Genomic DNA, 25,499 nt, shown 5'->3' with positions numbered 1-25,499 from the left:
GAATGCCCCCGCTGAATATCGTCCCTTCTAGAATCCATTGTAATGTCTTGACTGCCCAGAGTGTACGGAAGTAGCATGCATCCATTGTGGGTGTAACAGGTGATTACAGTCAAGCAATATCTGTGAGCATTTTTTCGTCGGTGTAGTTTAGAGGGGGGGGAAAGCCTTATTTTTCTATCGCCACGTTGCTACCGATAACTGTGACAGCTCTGCAGCCGGGACATTTGTTTTTTACAGACTTATTTTCGTCCGGTAACTCCGAAGATAAAAAAAATGGACAGGGACTCCACCGGTGTTGCAGGGAAAACCGAGCCGGCTTCGCCTTTGAGGAAAGATATTAATAACGACACCTGCGCAGCTGATTCCCCCACCTCCCCACCTGGGACCGGTGATGCTACTGATGTCGCCCGGGCCAGGTGGACTCTGCTACGACAGGTATTGTACAAACAACACCGACACAGGCGTTTCTCCTGCTTTGAGACTTTTCTTTAGGCTATATTCGCACACATTTTTGAAAGTATCTTAAATGTTTAGCGGTAAATCAGTCATTGGACATCTTTGGATGTTGTGTTTCCCCTAGAGTCTTTTATTCTCACAGCACACACCAGAACTCAACGTGTAGTTCATGCTCTCTTTATTGTGCAGTGTGGGACACAGTTCTTAATTCGTAGCCTATATTTACCTTACAGTACTTACAACAGATAGGCTATGTGAAGAAAAAAAATCAATAGAAGGAGGTAAATTAAGGTTTTTGCAGTGTTTCAAATATCATTGGTTCTTTATCATTAGCTACAGTATGAGGGAGGTGAACATAAAGGAATACAAGTCATGTCTGTCATGTTTTCTCCCTAACTTTGTCCATGTCCATACATAAAATTGTATGATGTAGATCACCAAAGATTTAGTCCTAGTCTAATAATAGCATATCTCATAACTTATGCTATAACTCTAGTACAGTGGAGAACTTGTCACCAGTTGTAATCCATCTCTCCCCTGTGGCCACTGAGGAGCTATAAATGTACTCACCTTGTGCACATAAGCAGTAGCTGTAAAAGAAGAGCTTTTAGTTTTTACCCCTACATGGTCATGATACAGATGTTACACTTGGCTGACAAGAAAAGCTCCCTGCAGTGGGTCAGTCCTGTATTAGCCTACTGCTGGCACAGTGATAAATCTACGACAGACAGACAGACAGACAGACAGACAGACAGACAGACAGAGAGACCAATGATTAAATTAATTGTGTTAACTGCTCTGTTTTCTAACAGTTGAGAATAAAAAGATGTAAATTAAATCTGTACATCATTTTATTCTGATTGTGACATCATAGACCGAGTGTACAGTCAACTTTTGATGAACAGGAACACTGCAAACTGATTTTGTTGAATGTCTGAGGTTGACTGCTGCATCATTTGAAAACCAAACCATTAAAAAGTCAATTAAAAATGAGAAATGTAAATGTCTTTTGCCTCCCTGGCATATTATTAGGAAGGACATTTGGTCTGTTGAACTGAAATGAACCACAGACGAAACAGAAAAACAAGGCTGACCAAATCTCAAGACTGTAAAGCTTATAAGAAGATTTCATGATTAAGTGATGAACTCTTTATTTCCACTCCAAACTCTCTCAGGTATTGCGTAAGAAGGAGGCGGACGCTCCGGAGGTCAAGCAGGTGTCGGTTCGAAGGTTTGCCACATTTGACCTCTTCAGCAGGAGAAGACTTGTGACCCAAGACCCCAGTGATACCTCAGATGACCAGTGGGTGGAGTACAGAAGTGTCTACTTTCCAGAGTACAGTGCCTTACTCAGGTGGGAACTCTTGAATGGATGCACATAAGGCTCCAGTTTCATGCTGGCAAAGATAAAGCGTGTTGACATTGCACTATACTAGGGACAATTACACTTCAGTACAGCGTCAGTTTAGTCAGGTAAAAGTCAGTATTGAACAAGATCCAAGTTTATTTAGTCAGTGTTATGCTGGTTTTATCCTGAAGGGTTAAGCAGCATGATATACTATATTTACTTTTATATCATCTCCCTGTAAAAAGAAAAGTAAATGCACTACATGGTGTTCTTCCAGACTGCTGTACCTATGTATATCTCTGTGTCTCTCAGGGATAGCCTGGGGCCTCTCAGAGTTAATGAAGTGCTCAACAGTTTTGACAACACTGGTAATGTCTGTAAGTACAAATTTCATACTTTTTGCATGTTTTATCAAAGTGTGTGTAGGATAATGTTCGCAGTGGAGTTCATTTTTACCAACACTGCTCCCTGCCTCTTATCTGTGACACACACACAAATGCACGCACACAACAACTTGCCTCATGCTGTGTGCTGTGAGTGTTTGATTGATGGTTTGATGCAGGTGGTTTGATTCTATCTCTGTGAATGGGAGTCCGTCTCTTGTGCAGCCTCTGCAGCGGTTTATCGTGTATGTACTCATTCCTCCCAACTACCTTCAAATGTCCTTTAGAGGGAAAGTGTATTGCAGTCTTATTGCTTCAGTAGACAGTGATGAGTGGTTTGGGAGTGAGAAAAAAGCATGACTCAAACAGGGATTTGCACATGCTTTATGATATGAAGTGGAGCAGCATCATTTGAAGCACAAGAGCCTTGAGTCTGACCTTCATTCTGTAAAGCATTTGGGAAGCTTTGGCTGAGTTTAGCTCTGGTTGAGTTTAATTCAGTTCTCTCTGTCTGTTCAGTTTTTCTTATGTTTTTATCAAAGTAAAATCAATCATAGAGTTATTTCAACTAGACCTTGTAAGTACATTATAACATGGAAAGCTAATATTGTTGCATCTGCATTTCGGGTTTTACAATGATATTTGATCACTGAGTTATTATTAGTCAAACAATTGCAACATTTAGACAATGTAAGTTAGAAACAACAGCAACAAATGTGTTAAAGCAGTACTAACAGTATGAGTACTGCTCGACTGTCATCATACTTAGGTGTGATCACTTTGGATTCATTACAAACCTCATCCTACCCATCTTTGCAGCCATTTGATGAAAGCCATGGGTAAGAGTTAACCAGCCAGATGGCTTCACAGGAGCCAGGGTCAGAGGTGAAGGCCATGGCTGGAGGCTACATCACTGCACACTGGGATCAGACTATAAGTCATGACAGAGCTCAGTGGCAGCTCTCATTCCAATCTGCTAGAATTGATCATCTCTTTTCTCTACATTGAGACAATAGGATCAATACTTATTTTTCTTTGTAGATAGATAAAGAAGAGGTCTTCATGTTTTTGCCTTGTGGCACTCAGCAGCTTCTCTCTCCTTTGCTATGAAGTAGGTGATTAAGATATCCTCCCCCATTTCTCTTCCCTCATCTTCAGGCATGCTTACAATATACCCCCCCATCCCTTGTTCTCAATTTAGCCCTTCTTACCCTTTCTCCACTTTCCTCCCTCCACCCCTCCATCCCTCTTTCCTCCCAGCTGGAGTCATGCTTGGCCAGATGGGTAACTGAGTTCCTGACTTGGCTGGTGGATTAGCACAGCCGGAGATGAGAGCATAGAGGAGGAGAAAGGGGGAGATGGTGGGTGGGCATGCCAGAGGTGGAGTGTGTGTGTCTATGTGTATGTGTATGTGTGTGTGTGTGCAAGGAGTGGAGGGCCACAAGCAAAGGGGACCTCATTCCGCAGACAATGAGCCAGCCATCTCCCTCCTGTTCTCCATCCCATGTTTGGGACTAGTAATGCGTGAGATCAATTAGGACTGGTTGAGAGGAGGCTCTGAAAGGCTCAGAGGTGACCCTGTCAGAGCTCAGGGGTATATTTTTGGGGGTGGGAGTCAGAGAGATTCTCCTCTAAATACACAAATGCACACACATTCCTAGTTATGCGCACTCTTCACAAAGCCACACACTTATGCGTGCAAAAATCTACACAGTGGTGCTAATAAACACATTCACTTTGCCCACCATCACACCCTCTCCACCTTTCCTGCTACCTTTATAATCCTCCACCCCTGAGGTGTGGACAAGCCCAAATCCTCGAGGTCCTTGTCCTCCTGAATAGCAGGCTAAAAAGCCTGGCCGGATTAGCTCACTGCCTCCAAAATGTGTGGACTCAGCTTAAAATTGCTACCCCCTCTCAGCATGAGCCTCTCCGCCGGTTATTGTGTTTGTCCCACCACTGTGCGCATATGTGAACAATATGTTGTTTCTTAAGGTGACGATAAGCTGGAGTCAATGGTTTCATTTCAAGACCAGAGGAGAAAGCAAGGAGTCTCAATGAAGACGTTTAAAGAAATGGAGTGTATATTGAGCTGGTATCATATCACTGAGTAGACTCTGGAACATCAGGGCACTTCAGACCAACTTTAATAAGCATTGCATTACTTTTGCAGAGAGATTTCATTTCATTTCATTTATTTGGATCTCCATTAGCTTTGGCAAAGCCATTGCTATTATTCATGTCCAAATGGAGCCACATATCTGCGTTGTTGCAGAGTTCTGGCATTAATTTAACTGATTATCTTATGTATATTCTCTATTGTTACAGAGGAATTACAAAGGAACTTAGAGGTCCAAACAACATTCAAGTCTAACTGTGTCTGATACAGTTTCGTTTTCTGCTCTGTGTCTTGGATCTGAGGATACTCGCCATCCGCTGTGATCACACTCTGCATCATAATCACAGAGGGAGAAAGTAAACTCTGCATTCTTCTCAATGGGGAAACCTTTGCAATTTGAATTGATGAGCACAAATTGTATATTTAGCTAATCTGTACACAGTTTGCTGCAGAATATTTCAGTGTTGGTGCAGGAGGTGAAAATATGACTTGCAGTTTTCTTTTCTATTAGTCTTTCATATGGATTCATTTGTTTCTGTGACTTTGTTTGTTATTATATTGTTGCTCTTTTTGTTTGTAATTGCACTTGATGAGGTATCAAGCTGAAATTACCCCCTCTGCTGGTCATCTAAAGGTCATTTGCAGTTACATTTCAGACTGGTCTTGATCACTCTGAGCTATCTGAACTCTGAACTTCCGACCCTCCTGGTTCTTTAGCTGAGAGAGGAGGCTTGTAATTGTAAGGGAGCTTTGTGCAGGCGTTGTTTGGGGTTTTAGGGGTGCTTGTTTCCTGCAAGGGATCAGGATTTTGGAACACAATACAGGCCCTTGGGGTTGGGTGACTAAGAATGCATCAGAAGAGGTGTGTGCATATGTGTGTCTGTGTGTGTGAGAGGACAGAGCTTGTTGACATTGCAGGGCTTTTGGTAAGAGGGCTCGTTGGGCTGTGGGGTTACTTGTCGAGTTTCACATCGCAGGCAAAGGTCACGGTGACAGACTGGTGTGTCTATAGCAGGAATACATTGTCTTTGCTGCATGTTTTAATGTTTCTAATCGTCCACTGGAAGCCACAGAAGTCATTTGGAGCAATGCTTTCCCGCTTCCTGCAGTTTTGTGTCTTTGTGTGTTTGTAATCAAGAGCCAAGCATCCTAATGAAGCCTAATAGAGCCTTCTTCACTACAGCTGTCATTGTCTGAATGGCTACTAGCCTTTCAGCCTCTCAGTCATCCCTATTATCTCCCACAGACTTCACCTATCACCCCCGCTGGTAAATGCTATAAGCCCAGAATGTTTGAGTGTCATGAGAGCGGGCAGTGTGTTTTGTGTGTGTGTTTGTGTTAGCTGGTCATTTCTGTTAGTCTAGCTGATGTTTGTCATAGTATATGTTTGTGACATGGGTATGCTTTGGTAAGGAAAGGATAAATGTTGGCATATAACAGCCAATCATCACTGTACACGCCGTGTTGGACAGGTGTGTGTGTGTGTGTGTCTTCTGTATCCAGTAGATCTATCACAGTCATGTGTGTTTAATGTGTTGCATGTAGTGTCTAAGTGTTCTTAGGGACTGTGTGTGGCTGTATGTGCACACATGCTTGTGCACGTGTAAGTGTAAGTGTGTGTGTGTGTGTGTTGTAATAGGTGCCCCCCGTAGCCTCCCCTTGTGCCAAGCCTTTAGCGAAGCCCTGTTTGCATAATTATGCTAATTCATTGTGCCATAGTGCTAATTAGACCTTGTTAGACAATAGCGCTAGACTGGGAGCTGGCAGGCATACACACACATACACAGACACACACATACAGACACACGCTCACTCAGACAGTTGTGTCAATGACAAGGTTTGTGGTCCCCCTCTGCGCTGTTTATAACATGCTCTCTATAGAAATGGTTCTCTACTGGTGTGCTTTGGACTGAGCTCAGGTGTCTCTTATGATTTTTATTTAAGCTAATGGAACAAAAATCAATGTGAAACACCACAATACAACACAAGCTCCCTTACAGTCAAATGAAATTGCTCCATGCCCATATTATCATTCTTTCTTATTCCCCAGAGCTGCTGTTAATTGCTCCTTTGCCAGCAATTTGTTATATTTTTCTTAATGCCACTTTTCATTTACATGATTACATATCAGTTATATATATATTATATCATTGTACATGGTGGTAACTAGTAATACACACCTCAATTTACTCTCAGTGCAGATCCATGCAAAACACATTAATTTAATATCATTGACTCATTGTCATACAGCAGCATCTTATTTTCCAAAATGGATGGGTGGCATTAATGATACATGAAGTAACTTATTTGCAACTAGATTTCAAGTTAAAAATGTCAGTAGTAGTGTCAGTGGTGTCTGAGTTTTAAATGCATGAAGAAATTCTACTGCTTGAGTTGAATCAAATTAGAGTCAGGTAACCATGGGCTTTCTCTTTATCCTTTTTTTTCTTTTTTATGGCACATTGTTCTTAATGCACAAAGCAGTACATTCAGATGGAAGGTTGATTTGCCATGCAATCTGCACAGGGACTTATATTTTTACAGGTGGATGTTGCTGGTAGCTATAGGTCTGTGACAAAAGAGTTTAGTTTTTTTTTCTCCAATATTTAATTTGTCTGCTTTAAATGGAGTAATTGTTTTTTTTCTTTGGTAATAAAAGTGGAGCAAACATTTAGGATAGACATTAAGAAAGTTGCTTAACATGTTTCAAAGACGTGAATCATAACAGGCACAATTAAATTCAATTTTGTATGATGCTTGATTCCTTTGTTTGGTCTTTACAGCCGGATAAAATGACAGACTGAAACGCTTCTTAACTGCATATTTACCCATTGCCGCAATAATTGTTTCTAAGTCTATAATTTAACCACTAAATACAAAAAGACCGTCACACAGTAAGTGGATGTGGCTTTACAAAGTGTGCTTGCAGTGTGTGTTGTGTTTGTGTCACTTGGTGGTGTAGGAGTGGGGGTTGGAGGTAGTGTAAGCAAGACTTGAGTGGCTTCAGGGCACATTGAAAGAGTTGCCGGTTGACTTAATTGTAAGTAATTGATTTTCGCTTCTGTAGCCTTGTCTCCTCCATCCGTTCACTGGAGGAAACAAGAAACAGGGACTTGCCTGAAGTACTGCAGGGTGTTGGAGGCTTCTTGACATCCCAGAAATAAACAATCACCACACTACTTGCGAACACAACTTGATGCTAATGTGCAGATGCGGACATTCAATGTTTACGTGCATGCACAAAGACAAACATACACACACATGCGCATGCACATGGGGGCTGAAATTCCCTGCAGTAAAGCACCATTATGACTTTGAGCACAATTGGGATTGAAGGTGAGCTGTTGGGTGTAGCTTTGCTCAGGGAGTCCTCTCCCATTATAGCCAGCAGTTGATTATGTGAATTTGTGCATGACTGAAAGAGAGTGAGAGAGGGAGAGTGTGTATGTGTGTGTGTGAGTGCGCGCCTAGATGCGTGTGCACGTGTGCACTATTACCAGTAAGCGGTGGGGATTAAGTTCAGGAAATGAGTAGAGCGTTAAAGGGTGCTTCCCTGCCCAGTGCTCTTGCATTGTCACCATTGCTAATACTCAGCTAATTACAAGGACATACTTTAACAGCAAGCTCAGTCTGTAACCCTCATGTCTCTCCACTCCGTTCCCTCCCTTTCTTAGGTTACCCCCTTCACCCTAGAATTAGGGGATGAAATGAAAGAGAGAAAGAAAAAAGAAAGAGTAATAACAGGACGCTCCCCTCCCTAAAAGCTCGCCCTCCCTCTGGACGGATACAATTATTGGATTTTTCTCCATTTAAGTCACCCAACCCCTCTGTGCCCCTCCTGGCAATGTCCCCCATGGTGCCTAAGCTGAGCACACACTGGCCCCTCCACCCAAGACACACACACACACACACACACACACACACACACACACACACACACACACACACACACACACACACACACACACACACACACACACACACACACACACACACACACACACACACACACACACACACACACACACACACACACACAAAGAAAGCGAGTCAGTGAGACTACATCACTGGATTGTGATCAACATTTTGGAGCTGTGCCATCTAGTCGACTTTATCACCAACTTTCATTGAACGACACTCCATCCTGTTGACTTTAAAGCTTTTATTCATGCAAAACGCTGAAGTTAAAAATGTATAAGATGTGTTCAAAAGCTGAGGAGACGTGCTCCAACCGTGCTGATAATTCCCTTATAGCTCAAGTAGTTATTCTTTATTAGTTGCTATGCCAACATTTGTGGCAAACATAGCAGGAAAAGCTCTTGTTTCACCTTAAGAAAAACTATCTTTATGCTACCTTTGTCAGTACATTCATATTTGTGAGTAACATAAATCTGTGCACAAACACAAATGTGCTGAGTATGCCTCCATTAGAGAGCTTAGTTATTAGTGCATGAGAGTTAATTTGGCTCTCCTCCCTCTTGTACCCATCAAGTGCACCACTGTGTACTTCCAAAGGCACAAGTGTGCACATGCAAGTGCATGAGTGTGCGTGTGTTTTGTTTATGGGTGTGCAAATCTGTGTGTGAATGTCCCTGATGATGTTTTAAAACAAACAGATGATTAATGTGATTAGTGTGTTGGTGGGGGAGCTATGGTAAATAGCAACATGGTCATATGGGAATCAGTTTTGGCTCCACTCCAGATACTGAGTTGGTATGTGTTTCAGCTTTTCTTTGCTTTGCATTGATTTCATTGTTATCACTCAATGTAAAGCTGTAAAGAAAAATAATACAGCTTTTAAATACCACATTTGTATTCACATTTACAGCACAATGGCATAAGCTGGTTGTTTTGTGAAGTAGGCCTATTGCATTTTATTGTCTTCTCCAGAACAGAGATATGAGGCTGTTTGCTGGTAAACCCTTGTGGGCATCCAGAAGATCAAGAGCAAGAACCTGTATTTTATCTGCTGGAACATGGACTAAAAATTCAGTTCCTGGTTTCTCCTGACCCCCAAAATTGTACAAAGTCTTGAGCTATGACTCATTTTAGTGGCTTTGATTACATCCGATGTGTAATCCACTGTCTCACTGTAAGTTAGAGCATGCAAAATACATTTATAAGTGTAAATAATCATCAATTGGTCAATACTTGGTCCCGACCCATGGGATTCCTTGTTCCTAGGACTGTTCTGTCAAAAAGCCCCTACAGAGCGGCGAAGCAGCTGCTTGTCAGCCGTCAGCCTGTCAACATGTCTGTGCTGCAACTGCTAATGTGTTTGTTATTTAGCTAAGCAGCCATTAACTTCCTCTGTGACTCACTGTAAAGCTTTAATGCACAAACTGCTACAGTCACTTGTTCACTCTGTCAGTCTCTCTCTGTCTGGAGACTCTGTAAATAGCCCCACAGGGGCCTTTAACTGTCAGTTGGCACAGTACTAACGCTAGAGTATGTGTTGACGCTAATGGGTGTGCTAAATGCTAATGTGAGTTGGTATAGGCCTCTGAGGGGAAAGTTAACTGATTTTCAAGTGGCCCTCTGAGACTCGGCCCTAATCACTAACTAGCTGTAGCATCTCTCTGGGGCTGCTGCGGCTACGCTAACAACTAACTGCCACAACGTGCTGCTGTGGCTTTGCTCTTTATCACTGAGTCTTCATTTTAAATCATTTTAGAACAATTATCTCTGTTAGACAAAAGTCTTTGTTAAGGAAGTTATAAAGACTGAACGAATGAAATGGTGACAACAAAACTTATTATCATCATTATTATTAAGCAGTTTCACATTTCCTCCAGCTGTCTTTCTGTCAGTCTCTCTCTCTCTCACACACACACTTGCTGTCACACACATGCACACTTCTCTCTTACTCTGTGGCTCTAGCTGTCCACAGCAGGCCATGGCGCCACAGACCTTTGTGTTTGCCCACTGAGGCTGAAATATACTCTCTCTCTCTCTTACACACACACACACACACACAGTTAAGAGGGAGAAAGGGGGACATTAGATAGATGTAGTGACTGAGATTCCCAGTTGTATGGTGACACCCTGCAACCTGTTCCTCATGCACCATGAGTTTGTATGATGAATACACGACTTAATCATTTCATTAACCAGTATGACAATCCCTTTATTTATACATATCCTATAATGAATGAATGAATGTTTTATTTTCGCCACCACTGTGGCCCATCCCATACGAGATTACATATATATATATATATATATATATTACACCTGTTTACACTTGTAATGTGTTTCTCATGTAATTGCAAGCACACAAAAATCTTAACTAAAGCTATGATTGAACACATTTTGTTGATTTAATTGGTTAAGTGATCCCTCAGTGGCGGTTGTAAAATCCATGGCTGCCTTTTTCTTTTTAGCTGATGTATTTAAACCCAAGCAAAAAGCTGTATTCTAGGGGGGAGGAGTGTATTCTTGAAGGCTCATATGGACACAGACACAACGGTGATATGTGCCTGTGCACTTAACATGTAAGTGTGTGTGGGTGTGTCTCAGTGGGGACAGAGGGGATTACAGGAAGATTGGTGTGCAACCAGGTTGCTAGACGGATCTCCTCCAAACTCCCTGTGCTGCCCCACTGGGTCTTTCATCAAGTGTGTGTGTGTGTGTGTGTGTGTGCTGGCAGGGCTGGGTCAGAGAGCTGGGGTTAAGTGTGGGATCACAGATGGAGACATAATTTTTCATTGCCCTGCATCTTCTCCCTTGATCCCTCTCCTTCTTTCACTACCCGTCTGTGTCTTTTGACTTTGTTTCTTATTGTGTTTTTAAGTGGCTCTGTTGAAGCAGCTTTATAGACGTTAAGACTGAATCACTTTAAAATCCTTACAACTAGCACCTTAACTGTGTTTAGGATGAACCTCACAGTTAACTCACACACACATACACGCCATGTGATGCGTCAGAGGTTTATCTTTTGGTAGGAAACAATACCATGACATGCAGAAAACTCAACAGATGTTGTATTTAAACTAGACCACATAGTACAAGATACAAAATCTTTGAAAAAGAATCACTACTTATTTAAAAGCTTATATGATCAGTCAAATCTCCACTCACTACAACTTATAGTTTCAGATGGTTTAAAAAAGCTACATTGATGTTGGTTATTAGTGAAGAAATTGACGATTGGATAGTTATTTTCTTACTATTTTATTATTGATTAATTTTTTGGTAGAATAAAAAGCATGAAAAAACAATTTTCAGGTTTTTTAATGTGAGGATTTGCTGCTTTTCTCTGCTACATATCATTTGAAGTTCAGAACAAGACGGATGAGATTTTGAACTTTCAATTCAATGTAATATCGTACATAAATGATTTAAACATCTGGTTGAAATGTAAATCTGATGAGAGGGTTGTCTTTTTTTCTAGTAAGTAAACAGTAAATCAGGGATGATTGGTAAAAGGCGTTTCATGGTGAGTTGTAGCTCACCATGTCAGTGCTACAGGTTCTAATTTTCGCTTCCTGTGCTGCTGGTAACAGCCTCCCTCCCAGTTCCATTGCTTTCCACTCTCTCTGCTGTGCTTCTTCCCTCCCTCTCCGCCTGCCCCTCACTCTCTCCACCCACCAGTGATTGCACAATCTTCCCATCACCACCACAATCATAACAGCCCAGGTTCTGTGCCAGTGTGTAACCACTGCCAGTCCATGCACACACATACTGACACGCACACTCATGTGCACACATACATGCACACAAACGCACATGTGTCCAAGAGGAGAAATACAGTTGGAGCTTTTATGCTGCTTTCCCAAGTGGCTGTTTTCGAGCGCAACCACAATGGAGGGCCTAATGTGGATTTGTTTAGAGAGCTGGTTAATTGGAGTGGGATGCTCTAATTGCACCTCTTTCATGGCGTGTGTGTTTGTGGATGTATGTGTGTGTGCGAATGTGTGAATGTGAGTGTCACCTGGCTTTTGTTTGGACTGTGTGTGGGAAAACATTTGCTCAGCTATAACTACACTACACAAACACTATAAGCTACATAACCCACACATAAGGGGTGTGAAGTGTCTAAGTACAGAGAGCGAGAGAGAAACAAATAGCGAGAGAAAGAAAACATGAATAGTACGGCGTGGAATCGGTTATACGCTACTGTATGTGCAGAGGCCCTTGTTTATGTGAATGCACGACTTGTGTTTGCACACGTGCATCTATATACAGTGCTTCCCTCTGTCTCTTTTTGTTGGTGTTATCCCCCAGTTGGGGGTGCTCTAAGTCCTTGTATGGCTCGGTTACTGTGTGTGTGTGTGTGTGTGTGTGTGTGTGAGTGAGAGAGTGAGTGTGTGTGTGCATGGATGCCTGGCTGTTTGTATATCGAAACTACGTGCCAGTTTGGCATCTGTTTTGTCATATGAATGTCCTGGTGTGCCTTTTTAAAGGGGCACACTAAACTCCCAGATGTGTTGACAGTGTTTTCCACCACTACCTTCAAATCACTAGGGAATGGGGTTCAGTCCAAGGAGTGCTGGAGATGTTGTGGTGGCTCAGCACATTACTTAGAAGTTGTTCTTTTCATTCATTTGTCACCCATCTGTTTGTAAAACCTCATAGACAACCCCATCAACTATTGGAAACAGGTTTGGAAAGGAAAAATTTAAAAACTCAAGTCTAGCATAAAAAAGTCTCTCCGTGCTCCTCATCTGTGTCAGTTTGTTTTCCCCTTGAACTTCCCCTCTTCACTTTCCATCTGTGTCCGTCCATGTTGGTCTCGGTCCACTATCTACTTGTGACGATTGTGTGTTTGTGTGTGTGTGGGGGGGTATCTCTGTGTGAGTGCAAACACATGGCGTGCCCTAAGTGGGCCATAGGCCTAAAGCTAATCAATGATCGTCATTTAAGGCCATTCTCATCCAGCAAACACACACACAGACGTGCACACACATCGCAGTGCTTTGGTGATCAATTGAAAATAAGTGTCATTCACTTCTGCTCGTCTGCTAAAGGACATGGACAGGACGGCCTGTCTCTATTACTCTTTCTACTTTCTCTGTTTCTTTGTGTACCGCTGTGTTTAGTTTTCTTTCTTTGGCGTTATGAGACAAGAGAGTGATCTCTTTTGTTAGCATAAGTGTATGTGTTCGCCTTTCTTTTTTGCTTGTGTGTGCCCCGTGTGTGTGTGTATTCATGTGCACGCATGTGTTTGCAGGGTCAGTCTAAATGGAGATGTATTATTAGAAACCATTCTGAGCATGGTCACTGCAGTTCTCAAGCAAGGCAATCAGATCACTTAAGAGGCTGCTTGGTCCGTGGTCTATGGCCTAAAGCTTCCTGTCTCCTCTTATATGCGTCTCTCCCTCTCTATCCTTTAATGCCCCTCTCCAACGCACACAAAAACCCTGGCAGCCATGGCCATCACCCCTTATCTTCTCTCTCCTCACCCTGCCCCTTCTCCTCTCTACCACTCCTGCCTCCTGTCCTTTACCTCCATGGGGGGAAAAGGACAAGGTCATGAAGATAAACATAGAAAAGTGAAAGTGGAAGAGAGAGAGAGACAGAGAGAGCTGAAATGAACCATCTCATTTGGACATTAGCCCCTGGGCGGCTGTGGTGAGAGGCTAGCTAGCCTAGCGGATAATGCCCAATTGTGTATAAGGCATTATTTAGCTTCAGTTAGCCAGCTGCTTTGACAAGCTATTACTGGAAAGAATGAAGAGAGCATGGTACGACTCACTCTGTGTGTGTGTGGGTGGGTGTGTTTGAGAGAAGAGAGAGACAGGTGGCTTTACTTACACATCACTGATGCTCATAGTGGGCATCTCACACTAATACACACTAATACGGGTGTGTATTTTTGTGTGTATGTGTGCGTGTCTTGACAGCATGCTTAGTGGACTGTTTCCATCCAGGCGTGCTGCACAGTGATGGACAACATTACCACACAGAGTCAGCTCTTTGTGCTGCATATGAACCTTGTTCACTTGAGTAGGCTGTTTAGTGAAAGGTCCCTTAACCCTGTTGACACTGAGGAGTCAGAGATAGTAAAACCCTTGAATCTGTTTGGAGCCATTCAAGGCAGATAACAAATAGACATCCAGAGCAAAGATATTTTACTTGTTGATATACAGTAAAGGTTGACAACCTTTAATTTGAGAAATTGAAATTTATTTTCTGATAAATGCCTTTAGTACAAACTTATTAAATCTGCAAACCATGTTCCTGTTCATATATATATTTTTAAGTCTTTGGACGTAAAGGTTGAGAAGTTTTCCCCATAATGAGCCGGAAAGAAAAGACGTGTTAGAAGTTTTCTTGCTCAACTAATTTGAACACTTTACTTATACTTGTGTATCAAGGAGAGATTTTAATATGGCAGCATTAATCATGACATCAAGGTGATTTGTTTATCATTTCCCAACCTAAAGGTTCCAACACAATAATATTAGACAAATGTTTTTTTGTCCACAAGTGAAAGCACCACAGCAGTAACGATTCATAAATATTTTAAGTGCCACCTACTCTATTGTATGATTGATAGCCTCATTATAGAAGACATGATTAATTCAGTGGTTCAACAAGTGACTTCATTTTGTCCAACTCTGCTGTTGTGTTGTCCTACCTTTCTTTACTGTTCTGTTTGCCTGTGCTGTAACGTGTCAGTGTATAGTCTGTGGCCTGGCTCCATTATGATACTGCTGTCATCATCAACTACAGATGCTTTACTCTGTGTGCCTCTGCCTCCTCTTCCTTTGTTGTCAGATGCATTTATCTCTTTATCTACTGCAATGCACATAAGCTGTGCAAACTCCTGACCACTCAGAGGATCAAAACACCTATTCCACTGTTATACATGTTCCAGTTTCTGTTCTCTAAGAGCCAGTGTGACCAAGGCTACTTATCAGCTGGTATCCACTCACTCTGCATTAATGTCAGCAAAAAACTACTGTATGTTTGAACTGATCCACTCTGAAGGAATCTGTAAAATGTTTTGTTTACGACTGTGCAAAATGTTTTTTAATCTGAGACACACAGTGGCCGAGAGGACAGCGGAAAATCAATGCAGCTTGTTAAATGTACAGGTCAATATCCATGGCTTTTGAAAATTGTTTGATTATTATTGATGTATTTGTATTATATGTTGTTATATATTGTTATTTTTAATTCTCAGTTTGCAGTTGAGGGAGAGGTCATCCATCCTAAACAACCATAGGTCACTTGTCACTACTCACAGATATGACTCATTAAAGTGGACAAATGGCAAACTTACCAGACCATCATCATTATTAGTGGTCATGGTTTGGTTTTAGCCTGAAATGACTTGGTCAGATCCAGGCACACATCAAGTTTCAGGTTCAAGTAAGAACTTTGTTATGGTTAGATAAACCTTTGTCATCATAGTGGCAACAATATCATGCAGACAGGGTTGTGGAACGGTCACGGTTAAAAAAAGCAACACTGATTATTGGTTTCATGTGGGAAACGAACTGTGGTGTCCCGTGTCAAAGTCCTGCATTTTGTCGATCCATCCATCCATTCATCCATCCACGGCAGCCTCCCCCTACTGAAGCATTTTTCACTCTGTGTAATACGTCACCAGACTTCACTCCTGCCATAATTACTATGGTTGCTAATGTAACTATGGGTCATAACAAGCTGCTTCCACACATGACCTATGAGTTGTGTCTGGAAAACTATTAGATAAAACATGGAGACTCAGAGAGAAGAGGAGTGAGGGGAGAGGAGAGGAGAGGAGAGAGAAGAGGAGAATGTCTAATAGAGATATATCATTACACTGTTATACGTGTAATCTATTGTGCTGCCATTGAACAGCAGCAGCATGGGCTTGGCAGTAGGCCATGCACACACACACACATACACACACACACACACACACATACACACACGCTGTGCCTCCAGTGGGGCAGTAATAGAGGGTGTGAGTGTATTAGTCGCTACAGTCCAAGTGTTAAGTGCTGGCCTGGTGTGTGTGAGATCGATGACAGCCGGGCGGCCCCTCATTCACACACGCACACACCCACACATAGACACACACAGCTGTGACACATAGCCTGAGGTCAGGGGTCGCACTCGAACATCTCTCTCTCTCAAACACATAAACATCTCTCTCTCAATTTCTGTGTGTCTATACGTATGTATCAGAGACACTCTCTGTGTCTATTATACGCACACACACACACACACACACACACACACACACACACACACACACACACACACACACACACAGACACACACCCAGGCGTACATATACCCATCCAGTCCTGCGACCACAGGGAGGGGCCCGCTGTCAAGCACCAGTGGTCCATCGATACTCGGGTAGAGCACTAATGCCTGCTGTCTGCTGATGGACGCTGGCCTGCCTCCAGGGACCATTAGACTCACTGGGACACAGACAGACACACACTTACACAAACACACACTGGTACACTAACATGGAACACATAAACAAACCCAGTGCTTGCATACACACATCGTATACGTATAACTTGCAGGTTCAAACACACACGTACAGTATATCCATCCATATACTGTACATTTGCATTTTAGTGTGTGTATTCAAAGCACCGCACATCTTTGGTTTTCTCTCATTACTCACAGTCATGGCCAAAAGCTGCAACACTTAAGACGTTCTGTAACATCAATATGAATAGGAATTCAAATCACTTTATTAATCCCCAAAGGGAAATTCATTTGTCTGTCAGTCAGCTCATTTTAACATTTGCAGAAGAATTAAAAAGCCTGATGGCTGAACGTACTCAGATCTTCTACACAGTATATCTCTTTTGTAAAGTTTAATAAAGGGAATTATAGTTTATGATGCCAAAGATGGTAAATGATGGGGGCACATGAAAATCATTGTAAGATCGCCAAAATACCTGCAGTACAGTCATTTCCCCTCAGCTCTGTGTATTCAGGATGTTAAGAATCTGAGAAACTGAGAAGGAAATGGGATATCTTTAAAGGTCTTACTATAAGTCTCATTCTGTCTTTGGTTCCTCTCTCTTTCAGGGATTTTAAACATTTCTTCTATAGATACAATTATTCTGTTCAGATCCACCACAGTGCTGCTGTAGTAGTGTATGATGCCATCCCACACAAGCCTCTTCTTCCCTGTCCTGAGGGAGGCAGTAGGGTCATTATGTCATCAGTGTTCACACATGGCTAAAATCACCAAAGTGCTGCAGGATCAAGTGCTACGTTCTGATCCTTTGCCTCGCGATCCATCGAACTGCAATCCAGACACCATTAGCGCTACTCTTCTCTACTTTACCTGGCTCTTTGGTCCTTGTCTTCGTTCTCTTTTCCTTGCAGACCCCCTCGTTGCTGCAGCTCCCTCAAATCCATCCAATTGAGCACACTCACAGATCTATGTTACTCACTGAGTGTTAGACTCAGCACCTTTTAGGTGAATTAGCTGAACAACAGATGTGCTGAAGTGTGTGAAAGAGTAGAAGATGAGAGAACAGATACCGAGGAGACTCTGCAGCGTTTGAGGGTGAACTTGGTCCATTTGTCTGAAGTTTTAAGGTCTCACACACTAAATTACTGTCGGTATTGATTACAGCAATAATCACCTATGTAATAATCAAACTACAAAAGGCTCACTGCCACGCTGTTTTTATGCCTCTTCAGTGGAAACAGACAGAGCTGCTGGCACATTGTTTGTCCATATATCCATATGTCCCATCTTTGTGAACCTAATATCGCCTTGACAGAATTCTTGAAATTTGGCACAACAACAGCAAGTTGACCACAGGACTGAAATTTTCTCATGACATCATATATATTACATAATTGGGAGCTTGTTGGTGGCTTTTCTAGAGTAGGTTTGTTACCTTTAATTGTCGGTGCAAGCTATTTTTAGAACGGCGGAGCAGAGCCGCAAGCCGCTCAGAGCTACTGTACGCTACGGAGGCTCATGGGATTTCTTGGTTTCCCTCATGAAACTCATCAAATACACAATCCAACAACTCCAAAACGCTCTTGTGGACAAGTTGTGACCTGAACATTCACCACGCTATGAGATAATCACTGAACGTTATGAGACAGAGTTTTTTTTACAGGCAAATACAGAGACTGCTTGCTGAAAAACTGCTCCCGACGGGAACGGGCATCAGTGGTTTTGCATGAATTTATGAATTAGGAATTACAGTATATCAGACTGCTTACTATAGCATAACTTTACTTTTTGGAGGATTTATTGATGATGACAAACAAGTAGCAGTGGAGTGTGTGTTATTTGTGTGTAAGCCTTAGTCTCCGTGTGTGTATACAGCGCATACTTTACTACCTGCCTCACTGCAGCCGAACACATTAACACACCCAGTGAAAGTGCTGTAAGGAAATGTAACAGCAGTTTCTTTGTACATGTTAAATTGTTTGGATTGGAAGGGCATTGATCTTCATGCCTGGCTGCACGCCTTTATTACCAACAGATTCTTTGAGAATTTCTTTTCAATATTAAATTTTTTCCTGACTGAGAGGGCGGCTTTCATGTACAGGAACAATTTGATTAAAAACCGAGTGTAAAAATATCACCAAATAGCACTGGGATCTCACTCAGTCCTTTGTATCCACAGCAGTCAGTAACAACAATAATGAGAACCCAAGTCTGGTTTGGTTCCAGTATTGATATCTGTACTCTATGAATTCCTCATTAGACCAGTTAATTACTACCCAACACAGCCACAGAGTCTTTGTTTATTGGCTCAGCACAGTCAAAAGGCATCCCTAGAGCTCAGAGAAAACACAGTCCCATAATATAATAACAAGAGGGAAAAAAGGAAAGTGTAACGAGTTACAATGAAGCTCTTGATGGTTTTGGAGTATATCCGTATTGATAAAAAAAAATAAAGAATGAAAGAATGTAAAAGAATGATTAGAGTTGATAAAAATGCAGAGGGAATTTGGCATCTTGTGAAAAGCCGGTGCGTATAAGTGCTGTGTAGGTGCTGTCAGGGGTGAGATACTTATGTGGAAGCCACTCTTTCTTTTTGTCTCTGCCTCTTGTCTCTTTTCTGTTTATTGATTAAAAAAAACAAATACAATGAAAAGCCTCATCAAGCCCAGATGTATAGACAAGACAACAAACAGGAGCAAGGCTGTAGAGGAAGCAGTGGTGGGGGCAGCGGGGGATGAGGGGAGAGAGGATCACTGAGAGAAACCATGCAAACAAAGTGAAAGATGATGAGGAAGAAAACAGTGAAAGGACACCTTGAGAGAAAGAAAAGAGAGAGATGGGTCCTGACAGGAGAAAGGGGGCTGTCTACAGATTTGCCTGCATCAAACCCAGGCGCCTGTGGGCATCATCACAGTACAGACACACACACAAACACACAAACACAAACACACACACATTCACACACAGATGCACAGTGATAACCCATCAGCACTGGCCAAGTGTTGTTTAATCCAACCTGACTTGCACTCGACAGAAAAAGCAAATTCACTTCCACTCACAGTCTGGAAAACGGAGCGCTCTTCACATAAATGGCAGCGCTCTGAATTATGCCGTTTATGTGTGTGTGTGTGTGTGTGTGTGTCTGTGTGCCTGTGTATGTGTGTGTGTGTATGTGTGTGCCCACTGGCATGCACACATGTTTTACAGCTCATGTTTTTATTTTCGTGATGATTTTTTCAGTGTGTGTGTGTGTGTGCGTGTGTGTTTACATGTATTGGTGGTGACAACCTCTTCAGCTGTACCCCCTTCATTGTGTGACAGGCAGATAGCTAGGCTTCTCTGCTCCCTATTGTTAGGGGGCTGTCATCAAACCCTGCTTGTACAGCCAGTTATGCTGCCTGTGTTTGTGCGTGTGCAAGCATGTGTGTTTGTGCGTACGTGATTGTGTGGGAGACAGAGTTTGCACTTTGTTGTGCCTCTACTACATCCTTATGTGCACACCTGAGTACGGTTTCCTGCTTGTGTGTCAATGAGTCTGCTTGTTTTTTTTTTGTGCAAAAACAGGCGTTTTCTGTGCATATGAGCGTATGTGCACAGGTGAGAGCGTGCGTTTGATTTGTTTATTTGCGCCACAATGAGAGAGAGAGAAGAGAAGATCAGGGCTGACAAGCCATTGTTTGACAGACTGATAGTTTGGCTGGAGCGCTCTACTGTACTCCCCTCTCCTCTCCATTGTTATGTGACTTGTCATTAAGCCCTTGTTGCCCAGTCAAAATGGGCAGGAGTGGTTGTTAGCCACAGCGCTGTCATTTGTGGAGAGGAGTAGGTGAGCCTAGCGCACACACACACACATGAACACACACACACACACACACACACACACACACACACACACACACACACACACACACACACACACACACACACACACACACACACACACACACACACACACACACACACACACACACACACACACACACACACACACACACACACACACACACACATACACAGATACAAGAGGGCAGAGGCCCAGAGTGGGTACCGCAGATGTGGAAAATTATTTTTTGTTCAGTATCTATGGTGCTCAATGTATTATTAACATTCTCATACAATACTGTTAAAAAAACACAGGCTGTGTTGATGAAATTAGGAGTCCTGCCGTGCTGAAAGAGCTAAGGAGAAAATTTCCCCCACCGTTCTGAAGAATAACTCGGCTCCGCAAGTAAATTAGTACTTATACAAGAGATGAAAATTGGAAGATGGAAAATCCAGTAGGTGCATGCCGGTGTGTATGTGTGTGAAAGGAAAACTCAACAGGCTTCATAGATCTCATGGTCTTAGTCTTGTAAAGGTAGAAAAAAGCCTTTAATCTTGTATTTGTATAAGTCATGGTCAGCTAGAATCAGGACTGTCTGAAAGGAAATACAGAAACTTTATGAGCAGAAGCACTTTTTTTTATTATATGCATAGTCATTATCTTGTCCTAGAAAATATGCATCAATATCTTTGCCAACAGAAAGGTGTTAAAGGCAACTGAGGATCACAGATGCAGAGGAACCTCCTTTATCTCAACATGTCAAAGAAGCTGATTGTTTGACCAAACTTATATCAGGAGGAGGATTCAAACAGGAAATTAGGTCACAATAATTGAAAATGTGTAGAGAGTAAACATCTCTCCTCATGTTCACCCTGGAGAAGCATCTGATACAACACAAACATACGACTGGGTGCTCATCGACATCTTCTATAGTCTGAGTCGCTGCTCATCCGCTGCACCAGACCGATGAGCAGCGATGGGCTTTTTCTCAGACAGACAGGCCAGTATCCTCCTGTGGTCCATTTCCTGTGTCAGGAGGGAACGAGCACAAACAGGTGACATCACTTCCTGCTGAGGACAATCACACAGGAACAGGCCAGGAGCCTCCAGAAGTGCTGTCATCGCCATAACAACCCCGACCACAGCCAAGAACACACACATACGCACACAAACACACTCGACGGCACTATTGTTAGCTCCAAACTGTCAATAAGCGGGGTTTATTGACATAATTTTGAAGCATTGTGCATTTCTGTCTGTCTGTGTGGATGTCTTTTTCCTGATCTCACTTCCTTGATCCATTTCTATCCACCTCTTATTTAGTCAGTTTCATTGTTGTGTGATTTCACATTGAGTTTGGTCAAATATCTCTCTCCTCCTGCAGCGTCTACTCTTTCTTTCTTCGCACTGTTTGTCTGAAGTGTTAAAAAAAACACTGACATCTGAAATATCTCTTAAAAACACAGAGGTTAAAGTCGTATGTGTAGGTGACCTTCGGGCCTAGGATGCCTTGTGTAACTGTTCTCTCCCGTGTTAAAAAAAAATCTCTCTTCCCACCTGTATTTCCTGTCAGCCCTCTACAATCAACTAAAAATGGTGAATGTCCAAAAAGAAAGAAAGGAAGCAGTGAACTAAGTCTCTAAAATGTGTTGCATGTTGCCCACACAGTCATTTTTACTTTATGGTTACTAGACATTACTATTATATCTGATAACATACTTATGTGTGCGTGCCGACAGAAAAGTAAATTATAATCAGGCATAATGTGTAGGTTTCTGTAGAGCTGTTCAATTTGATTTTTGTTTGTATAAAAGGTCAAAGGTCAGAGAACAGAAAAAGAGAAAAAAAAACACATAACCATGAAAAGGTAACTGTGATATAATATTTGTTGTCCATCTATATATCACTACAAACTGGTGTGTGTACTTTGTAATGGAATTTAAGCAAAAGCAAAACGGTTGAGAGCTTTTTGACTTGTGAGGAGCACAGTGCTGCGCCCCTGACCTGCAGTACCTCCTCTGGCCTGAAGGTGGGAGCAGTGGCTGCAGTTTTACAGCTCTGTTGCAGCAGAGGAAGACTTGCAGCGTGTCTGTGTGGTGTGTACAGAGCAACTCAAAGGCAACTCTCTACTTTTCTTGTTTGAGTCACAAAACCTACAAAAGGAAGGAAAGTGCAGTAGCCTATAAGTCTTATTGAAATGTTTTTGGAATTAATTATCAGCACTTATTTCCTTATTGGAGTATTAATTTTACAAATTTAAAGGGGCGTAGCTTTGTTTTTTGAGTTTATCTAAGCTATTCTATTCTATTCTATTCTATTCCCAGGAGTGACTTACAGGAAAAAAAGGGAGTATGCTGAACAGTTGATTACACATTGTCACTCTCAACGTATTTGCCTTGATGTGCGCTCTTATGTGTGCTCTTAATTGATTGACCCGTTGCTATGGATCGCCTTGTGGTTGGCAACAGTCAATACTGCCAGGTCTTAGTATTCCTGGGTGAGAGGGGGGGGGGGGGAGAGGGAGGACGCAGCGGTGGTGGGGGACAGAGAGAAAGAGACGGAAGATATTGATCAGGTGCCGTGTGCATCGAATTCCAAGTTTACCTGACCTTCCAAACTGCTGGCATCATCACGGCGGTACACCAGCCATGTCCCCTTCCTCTCTCGCTTTCTTCCTTCCTCACTTCACTGTCCTTTTGTCTCAGCCCCGTGTGGATTTGTGCATGTGTGTGTGTGTGTGTGTGTGTGTGTGTGTGACCGTGCATGTCAGTGTGAGTTTTAGTGTGTGTGTGTGTATGCATGCTTGAGCTGCAGATAAAGCCTAAATTGAGCTGTTTTGATTGTTCACTGAGAGTGCCTGCAGCACAAGGCCCCTTGGCTGAGGAGCACACACACACACACACACACACATATTCACACACACTCACATTCAACCCCGTTCCAGTCACTCTGCACTCCTTCTCCCCTGCTTTTTTTATTAAGTGGTGTTGGCAACAGCAGTGAAAATTCTTTTAATTACTAGTCAGAGTAACTTTCTGTCTCTGGAATGATGCGGGCTATTTGTTAACACCAAACTCTGAAAATGCCTCACGCATGTCTTAATGTCTCGCGACCACTAATCTGGGTTTACACAACTTGTTTTTTGGGGGCTGGATTTGCTCTAGGCCTAACTACAAGGAGGTTGTTTTTTGGAGGTATCTTGGGAAATAAATAGTTTTTTTTAGTATTCTTAGCTCGGGCAACCACAGAGACAATGCTGAATTTGCATAGACTTAGGCCAATTTATCCAATTAATTAATAGAAGATTTGTCAAAGTGTCTTGTCTGCAGATGAATGGAGTCACGTTGAAGGTTTATTTATTTATTTATTTTTTATAAAGCAGTGTTTGTGACATTTTAGAGAGTGTTTATGAATTATATTGTGATGCAAGAGATGCCTTTTAGGAAATAATCATGACATTTTTTCTTCACTGACCCTGATGCAACTCTTGTAAATGAAGAGTTGGATCTCTGACCTGTCACTGAATTAAAAAAAAAAAGTTTATCCATTCATTCACAATTTTGCTGCTCATTGTGTTGGTTGTGAGAGGTCAAAATGCTCTAAAGAAGTAACATAGACCATGTGTGTGTGCCGCTACGTCTCAAAGTGCTCTCATAGATTTACAGTACAATCAAAAGTCAGAGTATGAAAATGAAAAGATGGTGTTTATCAGTATAAATAAGATCACCACATGCAGAACTCGAATTACAGAAGAAAACACATACAGAGAAAATAGGGCTTTGCATGGTTCTGCACCAATAACAGACAGGTTATTGATCACATTTTACCTAATAATGCTGTAATTAGATACTTTCATAAGACCTGAGTGTGCAAAGCCTTCCTTTCTCTATATAATGCAATATAAGCAATTTCCTCGCAGTACTCAATAGTGGTCTCCCATGGGATTCCCTCTCCTTGTCTATTCGATTTAAAGAGATGCATTGGCATTTCTGGTTTCACAGGGATTTGAGAGGGGGAAATACATATTTGTTGATTTGAAAAGGGAATGAACCTGAACCGGAGTCCAACGATACCATACAATTATGCAAATGCACACTTTAAAACAAACTGCATGCAAAACGATTTGGCAGGAACACTTTAGGAGAGTGAGAGGTGTGTATGTGAACACATGGATGTTGGCATGTGCAAACAACTGCACTGGACATTGTTCTGTGGCTGCATACACGCGCACACACGCACACACACATACACACACACACATGCACACACACACACTCCAGGGATGATGTCTGGCTAGCTGGATAAAGTAGTGCTATTGTAATTCGATAGATGGCTTTCCCTAAGATAATCTGCCTTAAACAGATGATCATTTTGGGAGTAGATTTGATTGATGTGGGACAGGCAGAGAAAGAACAAGAGAGAGAGAGGGAGAGAGGGAGCATGTTTGTATTTTTTAGTCTGTGTGTGTGTTTGTGGGAGAGAGAGAGAGGGAGAGAGAGAGAGGGGATGAAAAGGGTACGTATGGTGATGAACGTTATTTGGTGCCAGCTGGACTCTAAAGGATGTTGAAACTGGGACTTGTGTGTCTCTGTTTCTCTGGCTCTCCTCCTCATGTTGTCATTGTTCATTTGACCAATCACACATTCCTGTTTCCTCTTATTCTGTCTCCTTTTTTGTGTGTGTGTGTGTGATGGTGAGGGCCTTTGCTCACACTCAGCTTTGCCTCACATCGTTTCAAAAACTTTGCGTCGCTCTCAATGTTAAAGCTTTAATACACTTTAGGTTCATTTCATGATCTGTTAAACCCGCCCAGATTAGATTTGATCTTTCCGCCAACATATTGAAAAATATATTTGGGTTAATTCAGCCATGAGCAGTCAGTTTCATTCATCTCAGGATGGAAATATGTTTGCACACGTTTTCAATATTGCTCTCAATGGGTTTAACTCAAAATTCAACTTGACAGTGCATTTGGATTGTTTTTA

The 25,499-nt window shown here is 42.2% G+C and overlaps 1 protein-coding gene across 2 annotated transcripts in view; it reads left to right on the top strand.

Annotated features, from left to right (window-relative positions):
• Positions 1-76: 76 nt before the first annotated feature.
• The window catches only part of camkmt (calmodulin-lysine N-methyltransferase), a 103,551-nt gene continuing 78,128 nt past the window's right edge, over positions 77-25,499 (top strand). For both annotated transcript variants that reach the window (XM_083987589.1, XM_083987588.1), the window contains exons 1-3: positions 77-435; positions 1,632-1,810; positions 2,117-2,181. In XM_083987589.1, the coding sequence (XP_083843715.1) occupies positions 274-435; positions 1,632-1,810; positions 2,117-2,181 (406 nt within the window). In that variant the 5' untranslated portion in view covers positions 77-273. The remainder of the gene's footprint in view (positions 436-1,631; positions 1,811-2,116; positions 2,182-25,499) is intronic.

Source organism: Trachurus trachurus (assembly GCF_905171665.1).
Source record: "Trachurus trachurus genome assembly, chromosome: 15".
Classification (NCBI taxonomy): Eukaryota; Metazoa; Chordata; class Actinopteri; order Carangiformes; family Carangidae; genus Trachurus; species Trachurus trachurus.
The sequence above is the reverse complement of the archived record's forward strand: the minus strand, read 5'-3'. Positions and strand labels throughout refer to the sequence as shown.